The 9,699-nt window shown below is 31.9% G+C and overlaps 1 protein-coding gene across 1 annotated transcript; it reads right to left on the bottom strand.

Annotated features, from left to right (window-relative positions):
- Positions 1 to 6,680: 6,680 nt before the first annotated feature.
- LOC139871224 (uncharacterized) lies at positions 6,681 to 7,271 on the bottom strand. Its single transcript, XM_071858959.1, has one exon. It carries the CDS (start codon positions 7,269 to 7,271, stop codon positions 6,681 to 6,683), a length of 591 nt encoding a protein of 196 aa, XP_071715060.1.
- Positions 7,272 to 9,699: the final 2,428 nt, after the last annotated feature.

Raw genomic sequence — 9,699 nt, 5'->3', positions numbered from 1 at the left:
GATTCATATATATAAAACTACCTTATTCGAAGGTTTAAACTTGAAATCACTAGAACATAGTTTAATTAATTCTAAACTTGTTCGCAAACAAAAGTTAATCCTTCTAAATTGACTTTTAAAATCAACTAAACACATGTTCTATATCTATTTGATATGCTAACTTAATGATTTAAAACCTGGAAACACGAAAAACACCGTAAAACCGGACATACGCCGTCGTAGTAACACCGCGGGCTGTTTTGGGTTTGATAATTAAAAACTATGATAAACTTTGATTTAAAAGTTGTTCTTCTGGGAAAATGATTTTTCTTATGAACATGAAACTATATCCAAAAATCATGGTTAAACTCAAAGTGGAAGTATTTTTTTCAAAATGGTCATCAAGACGTCGTTCTTTCGACTGAAATGACTACCTCTTACAAAAACGACTTGTAACTTATATTTCTGACTATAAATCTATACTTTTTCTGTTTAGATTCAGAAAATAGAGTTCAATATGAAACCATAGCAATTTGATTCACTCAAAACGGATTTAAAGCGAAGAAGTTATGGGTAAAACAAGATTGGATATTTTTTGATTGTTGTAGCTACGGGAAATATTGTAACAATTCTATACAAATCATATCCTAGCTAACTTATATTGTATTATACATGTATTTTGTAGTGAACCGAACTTTTCCATGTTTATATATATTAATTGAGATTGATATTTACATGACTAAATGTTTCCAACGTGTTAAGCAATCAAACTTGTTAAGACTTGATTAAATGAAATAAGTTTCATATAGACAATTGATCACCCAAGTTGACCGGCGATTCACGAACGTTACAAAATTGTAAAAACTACATGTTGTGGTATATATAGACATATATATATGGTTGACATAAGATTATGATGAGTAAGTATCTCACTAAATATATTAACAATGTGTGATATACATAAGAAATGAGATTACTAAGTTAAGAAACTCGAAATGATATATATAACGATTATCGTTATGATAACGTCTACTAAATACATATGTATCATATTAAGATATTGATACACTATATTTAACATGATAAAATGATATTTAAATATATCATTAAGTGTGTTAACAATGAACTACATATGTAAAAATAAGACTACTAACTCAAGAATTACGAAACGAGACTTATATGTAACGATTATCGTTGTAACGATATTTTAATGTATATATCATATTAAAAGATATTCATACATCATAATATCATGATAATATAATAATTTAACATCTCATTTGATATAATAAACATTCGGTTAACAACATTAATTGAGATCGTTAACTTAAAGGTTTCAAAACAACACTTACATGTAACGACTAACGAAGACTTAACGACTCCATTAGAATGTATATACATGTTGTGTTTTGATATGTATTCTTACACTTTTGAAAGACTTCAAGACACATATCAAAGTACTTCTACTTAACAAAAATGCTTACAATTACATCCTCGTTCAGTTTCATCAACAATTCTACTCGTATGCACCCGTATTCGTACTCGTACAATACACACCTTTTAGATGTATGTACTATTGGTATATACACTCCAATGATCAGCTCTTAGCAGCCCATGTGAGTAACCTAACACATGTGGGAACCATCATTTGGCAACTAGCATGAAATATCTCATAAAATTACAAAAATATTAGTAATCATTCATGACTTATTTACATGAAAACAAAATTTCATATCCTTTATATCTAATCCATATACCAATGACCAAAAACACCTACAAACACTTTCATTCTTCAATTTTCTTCATCTAATTGATCTCTCTCAAGTTCCATCTTCAAGTTCTAAGTGTTCTTCATAAATTCCATAAGTATAGTTTCATAAAAATCAAGAATACTACCAAGTTTCCAAGTTTACTTCCAAGCTTTCTAATCCATTCCAAGTAATCATATAAGATCAAGGAACCTTTGTTATTTACAGTAGGTTATCTTTCTAATTCAAGGTAATATTCATATTCAAACTTTGATTCAATTTCTACAACTATAACAATCTTATTTCGAGTAAAAATCTTACTTAAACTGTTTTCGTGTCATGATTCTGCTTCAAGAACTTTCAAGCCATCCAAGGATCCTTTGAAGCTAGATCCATTTTTCTCATTTACAGTATTTTTATCCAGAAAACTTGAGGTAGTAATGATGTTCATAACATCATTCGATTCATACATATAAAGCAATCTTATTCGAATGTTTAAACTTGTAATCACTAGAACATAGTTTAGTTAATTCTAAACTTGTTCGCAAACAAAAGTTAATCCTTCTAACTTGACTTTTAAAATCAACTAAATACATGTTCTATATCTATATGATATGCTAACTTAATGATTTAAAACCTGAAAACACGATGAACACCATAAAATCGGATATACGCCGTCGTAGTGAAACCGGGGGCTGTTTTGGTTTGGATAATTAAAAACTATGATAAACTTTGATTTAAAAGTTGTTCTTCTGGGAAAATTATTTTTCATATGAACATGAAACTATATCCAAAAATCTTGGTTAAACTCAAAGTGAAAGTATGTTTTTCAAAATGGTCATCAAGATGTCGTTCTTTCGACGGAAATGACTACCTCTTTAGTAATTGACATGTAACTTAAATTTCCGACTATAAACCTATACTTTTTCTGTTTGGATTCTTAAATTAGAGTTCAATATGAAACCATAGCAATTTGATTCACTCAAAACGGATTTAAAATGAAGAAGTTATGGGTAAAACAAGATTGGATATTTTTGATCTTTTTAGCCACGGGAAATATTTAACAAATCTATACAAATCATATCCTAGCTAACTTATATTGTATTATACATGTATTCTAATATATTATGTAATCTTGGAATACCATAGACACGTATGCAAATGTTTTGACATATCATATCGACCCATGCATATATATTATTTGGAACAACCATAGACACTCTATATGCAGTAATGTTGGAGTTAGCTATACAGGGTTGAGGTTGATTCTAAAAATATATATACTTTGAGTTGTGATCTAGCCTGAGACGTGTATACACTGGGTCGTGGATTGATTCAAGATAATATATATCGATTTATTTCTGTACATCTAACTGTAGACAACTAGTTGTAGGTTACTAACGAGGACAGCTGACTTAATACACTCAAATCTTTAAAAACATAATAAAAATGGTTGTAATTATATTTTGATCATACTTTGATATATATGTACATATTTGTATAGGTTCATGAATCGATCCGTGGCCAAGTCTTATTTCCGAGGAAGGAAATATCTGTGAAAGTGAGTTATAGTCCCACTTTTAAAATCTAATATTTTTGGGATGAGAATACATGCAGGTTTTATAAATGATTTACAAAATAGACACAAGTACGTGAAACTACATTCTATGGTTGAATTATCGAAATCGAATATGCCCCTTTTTATTAAGTCTGGTAATCTAAGAATTAGGGAACAGACAACCTAATTGACGCGAATCCTAAAGATAGATCTATTAGGCCTAACAAACCCCATCCAAAGTACCGGATGCTTTAGTACTTCGAAATTTATATCATATCCGAAGGGTGTCCCGGAATGATGGGGATATTCTTATATATGCATCTTGTTAATGTCGGTTACCAGGTGTTCACCATATGAATGATTTTTATCTCTATGTATGGGATGTGTATTGAAATATGAAATCTTGTGGTCTATTGTTACGATTTGATATATATATAGGTTAAACCTATAACTCACCAACATTTTTGTTGACGTTTAAAGCATGTTTATTCTCAGGTGAATATTAAGAGCTTCCGCTGTTGCATACTAAAATAAGGACAAGATTTGGAGTCCATGTTTGTATGATATTCTGTAAAAACTGCATTCAAGAAACATATGTCGATGTAATATATTTCTATTGTAAACCATTATGTAATGGTCGTGTGTAAACAGTATATTTTAGATTATCATTATTTGATAATTACGTAATGTTTTTAAAACCGTTATTGATAAAATAAAGGTTATGGTTGTTTTAAAAATGAATGCAGTCTTTGAAAAACGTCTCATATAGAGGTCAAAACCTCGCAACGAAATCAATTAATATGGAACGTTTATAATCAATATGAACGGGACATTTCATATTATAATATATTATGTAATCTTGGGATACCATAGACACGTATGCAAATGTTTTGACATATCATATCGACCCATCTATATATATTATTTGGAACAACCATAGACACTCTATATGCAGTAATATTGGAGTTAGCTATACAGGGTTGAGGTTGATTCCAAATATATATATACTTTGAGTTGTGATCTAGCCTGAGACGTGTATACACTGGGTCGTGGATTGATTCAAGATAATATATATCAATTTATTTCTGTACATTTAACTATGGACAACTAGTTGTAGGTTACTAACGAGGACAGCTGACTTAATAAACTTAAAACATCAAAATGTATTAAAAGTGTTGTAAATATATTTTGAACATACTTTGATATATATGTACATATTTGTTATAGGTTCATGAATCGACCAGTGGCCAAGTATTACTTCCCAACGAAGTAAAAATCTGTGAAAGTAAGTTATAGCCCCACTTTTAAAAACTAATATTTTGGGATGAGAATACATGCAGTTTTATAAATGTTTTACGAAATAAACACAAGTAAATGAAACTACATTATATGGGTGAATGATCGAAGCCGAATATGCCCCTTTTGCTTGGTAACCTAAGAATTAGTAAACCGATCTACTAATTGACGCGAATTCTAAAGATAGATCTATGGAGTCCATGCTTGTATGATATTATGTAAAAACTGCATTCAAGAAACTTATTTTTGATGTAATATATTCTTATTGTAAACCATTATGTAATGGTCGTGTGTAAACGGTATATTTTAGATTATCATTATTTGATAATCTACGTAATGCTTTTTAAACCTTTATAGATAAAATAAAGGTTATGATTGTTTTAAAAATGAATGCAGTCTTTGAAAAACGTCTCATATAGAGGTCAAAACCTCGCGACGAAATCAATTAATATGGAACGTTTATAATCAATATGAACGGGACATTTCAAAACAATATTAGGAGCATTAACAAAAGACGCAGTAACTTGATTACCAAGACTAGAGGCGTTAACACTCGAAGAAGGTAGAACATGAGGATCCTCTTCAGCAACTGGTACCGAGTATAAATCAACTATAAGTATCAAGGCTTTAACTTCAATCATACACCAACCTTTTTTGGCTAACTTATACGTAGTATAAAACAAGATTCTGTCATTAGTAAATGAGGGAATCAAAAGAGAATCATAACAACGAGCAACCAAGCAATTAAGCAAACAAAACAATAACGCCGAAAGAAAACTATAAAAAACACATCTAAACAGGACAAACAAACAGAAAAAAGCTAAGAGCCCAAAAAACCCAAAAGCAACCACTTGAACACATGGGAGGCCCGGTGCGAGAACAAGGTGATCGACCGCTCGGGGCCCACAATTTTCAGGGGTCCAATATTTTTTTGTATGTAGATATAATCGAAGATGGTAAATAGAGAAACACGGTAAATAGAGAAACACAACTGAAGCAGCGATAACGAAATACAATATGCTAAAAAAAACAATCAAAGTACAGCTATATCATTAGACTTTTTTAGAAAAAGAAGAAATCAAAGTTCACAAACATTCTAGCAAGACTCAAATAGACTTTTTTAAAAATGCTTAATTTTTTTTTTTTTTCAAATAGCTATATCATTAGTTACAGCCTAATGGCTTTTTTCCCACCTCATTCTAGGTACTTAAGTTTTCGGGACCGTCTCTACTCAAGCAAAACCGAACGTAGTTCTTGGTCGGTGGTCTTCATCATCTTTTGTGCCTTTAATGAACGAACAAAATCTCTACATTTTCGAACCCTTAACCATCTTCTTACTAGTTTTGTTTTTTAATTTATCATTGTACCTTCGACAAAGCAAACCGACCCGCAAGCAAGCTCAAAAGGAACCGAAGAAGAAGTAGACGCTGCCAAAGAAGATCCAACATCTTTCACTCTACGACTGGAACGTCGCATTCATCAATCAAATAAAGCAAAGCACCCACAAAATCATCTTCATTGCCGGCCACCCTTTCATCAGAAGTGTAACCCATAAAAGGACCCGAAATTGATTGACTCCGCGCCCCACCCGCTTTATTTTCCAACTTCAAATTGCCCTAGGTAACAACGCCTTTATCAATGACCAAAAATCTTGACTGAATATGAAACACGGTCCCCTTTTACACACCCAAGTTGAACCCAACAATGAATGAATTTATGATCACATTGAATATAATAAAGACTGACGAAGTCAAAGGTCAAAAAAACAATTCAATCTCGCAACAATGTGATTTTAAATTTGACAACGTAATAAACATAAGCAAATAAACAAAATACGAAGTAATTTAGTATGATAAATTTTGTACGCTTTGGGAAAAAAAATCTATTGGCCGAATCTATGGTAGACGTGACAACACAGGAAAAGAACGTAAATGAAAAAATAATAATAATTACTGTAATAACTAATTATACATTGGAGGAACCAATGGAACAAGTCTTGTTTCCAAAGAGACCAATTAAATGCCTTTTCTTCTGGAAATTTACAAAATAAACAGGCATTAAATTAAAACTAAACATTTTATTTCTAACTTTTACAAAAATCAAACTCCCCAAACACCCCAGATCCTTTCTCCAATAAAGCTTACAATTTTTCTAACAGACCCTTTTTCCGATGACTCCATTTCATCTTCAGGCTCACTATGTTTTTGCTCTACACACGGCGGCGCGTGAGTCACAACCTCTGCAACATGCTGCGGCTCGTGGGGAACAATAGAACTATCACTACTGGATTTAGAACTAGAATTAGAAAAAGCTTTAATTTTTCTATCTTTCTTTTTACCATTTTTCTTGTTACGTGTCATCAATCCATCTTCATAAGCATCAATGATTTCATGTATCAATTTTCTTTTAGGTGAAGCATCCCAACGAACCCAAAAACTTGTGTAACAAGTGAAGCAGTTGCAGTTAAACTGTGGTGGGTGGTCACCGTCACCGGACTTGTTGGTGGGTTTGGTGCCGGATGTGATTGAGAGAAGGTATGCCAAGACTTGTTGGTCTTCCGGCGAAAGGGCGGCGGCTAGGGTTGCGATGGTTATAGGGAGTAAAGATAAGTGGTGGTAAGGGGTGGTGGTGGATGATGGTGGTGGTGAAGGGTGGATTTTGCCTTTGGTATGATTGTAGAGTTTTTTCATAGTGAGGATTTGTTTAGAAATAAGGTTTTGGTGGCGGAATGATATGCTTTAACTTTTTTTTAGGTTACCTAATGAAGAGCTTTATAAAAGAGGGGTAATATTTTAGAGATTAATAAAATTAAAACTGAGTAGGTGATGTTATTCTCTTTTCTCACTTGCACCGTTGAGCGTGTACTTCACTTTCATTATCTTTTTTTTTTCTTTCTTAAATACCGATTAGTAATATAAACTAGTTTTCGAACCCTCGCTTCGGGCCGGAGGTTCGATTTTCAATGTATTTTATTGTGTTTAGTTTGTAAAATTATTTCGTGGTTAACGATCATGTCGTTGAATCGCAACTCGAGTCGAACTAAAAGGTATATAACCCATCAAAAATTTAAATGTTATTTTAAATTAACAATATATGTGTATCTCCGCGTTTCGCTATATAATTGTTGACTATTAAAATTTTAACGCAATTAAGTCGTTATCTTATATTAACACTTCGTTTGATTTAAGAGTAAAAGATTTACTGAGATATATCCAAAAAATCACTAAATAATTAAAAAATAATAATAAGACCCATATGTGTTTGTTGTTAATAGATGAAAATAGTTACGGAGCCTGCGAGTGAAAAATCAACGTGTATGAAAAGTACCCCAAATATTTAGCGTTTTATAAAAAGTGTCCGTTTTGCGTATAGTTAGTGACATTGTGTTGGTAAAATTATTTCGAGTTTAACGATGGTGTCGGAAAAATTTAACTCGTTGCGAGCGAGAAGATATGACCCGTTAAATATTTGAGTGGAGTTTATTTAAGATTTTTTGTGAAAATGTTGATTTGACACTTTACCCCATGTTTTGGGAGTCGATTTTAATTTTTGAACAAAGTGTGTGGGGTGTTTGTGGTGAAATGGAATTTAGTTAAAAGAAAGAAAAAAAAAGGTGAAAAGTCAAAAATACTCTAAAAATATTCATAATTTTTGTCTAATAGATAGTATAGTAATCAGAATGTCTTCATTAATAAATAAAAAATCCTATAAACCGATATAATAAAACAAGAAATTTGGTCCGCGCGTTGCGGCGGAACATATTAACGTCTTTTATAATACTAATGTTGAATGAGAGATGAGGAAAAAATTACGAACAAAAAGGGGGAAAAGGGGTAATAAGGGCTCGAGTTCAGGTCGTTTCGTGTACCAACTCATAAACTCACAAAAAATATGCTATAAAATTATTTCGAGTTGAACGTTGGTAGCGGATGAACTTAACTCGCGTCGAGGAAAAAGATAAATCCCGTTAAAAAGTTGGGTGAATTTTTTTTATGGATATTATATTAAACGGAAAGATTGAGTAAAATGGAAAACGGAACCATCGATATGATGTAGTTAGTATGAGTTATTTATTATACGTGAATCTATGTGTATAAAAGATAGCCCGAAATATTTAGCGTTTTTTGTAAAACGTCCGTTTTACGTGTAATTAGTTTCGTTGCTTTCGTAAAATTATTTCGAATTGTACGGTGAAGTCGGAAAAATTTAACACGTCGCGAGCGGGAAGATACGGTCCGTTAAAAGGTTGGGTGGAGTTTATTTAAATTTTTTTTTAATAAAATAATTATTTTACGTTTTTTACCTCTAAAAAGTTGTAATCCTAACATTGTTGGAGGGGGTGTTTTGAATTTATTTTTGAGGGGCGTCGTTTTGGGTTTGTTTGTGCATGATACTACAATTCATGCTTTCACTAATATATATTTATAATATAATATAATATAATATAATGATGACAATTAAGGCCCGAAGAGAGTAACAATCCAGAACAAACCTAAAAACTAGGTAACTCAATCCAAATTAAAAACGAGAACGAAAAAAACATAGCACAACCAAACAAAAAACGAGCATATCAAGATATAACAATTCAAAAAGCACAAACCCCTACATACCTATAACACATAAACCATAAACCAAAAGCAACTAACAGGCACATTTACCATTCCTTTTATCCGGACGTGACGTCTATCCCTCGACCTTATTTATATGGACGCCTTTACCACTTCGAGAATGAAATTGATAAGTAATAACATTTGTTGAACTACTAGTAATGGAAACACCCTCACAAGGTGGAATCAACCTCTGATCCGCCAAGTCTTAAAACAACTTTTCTTGTAGCAAGAGAGGAACCTGCATCATTAACTTTCGAAAAAACCGCTTGATTAGCACCGTCCTCACAAACCACCACTTCATCTTCGTCTCTAAACCCGCATCATTCAATTCCATAATTTATAAGCGTTATTATTATCACATTGAAAAAATTGGAAATTTAAGGGTAGTTAAAAGATTGTAACAATTACAATCACAAATTTTCAATGATTGATATGAACCAGAATTGATAGAAATCAACAAACAACCAAAACCTTCTTTCAATATAAAGGTAAATTCATCAACTAGATG

Source organism: Rutidosis leptorrhynchoides, chromosome 10 (genome assembly GCF_046630445.1).
Source record: "Rutidosis leptorrhynchoides isolate AG116_Rl617_1_P2 chromosome 10, CSIRO_AGI_Rlap_v1, whole genome shotgun sequence".
In the NCBI taxonomy this organism is placed as follows: Eukaryota; Viridiplantae; Streptophyta; class Magnoliopsida; order Asterales; family Asteraceae; genus Rutidosis; species Rutidosis leptorrhynchoides.
The sequence above is the reverse complement of the archived record's forward strand: the minus strand, read 5'-3'. Positions and strand labels throughout refer to the sequence as shown.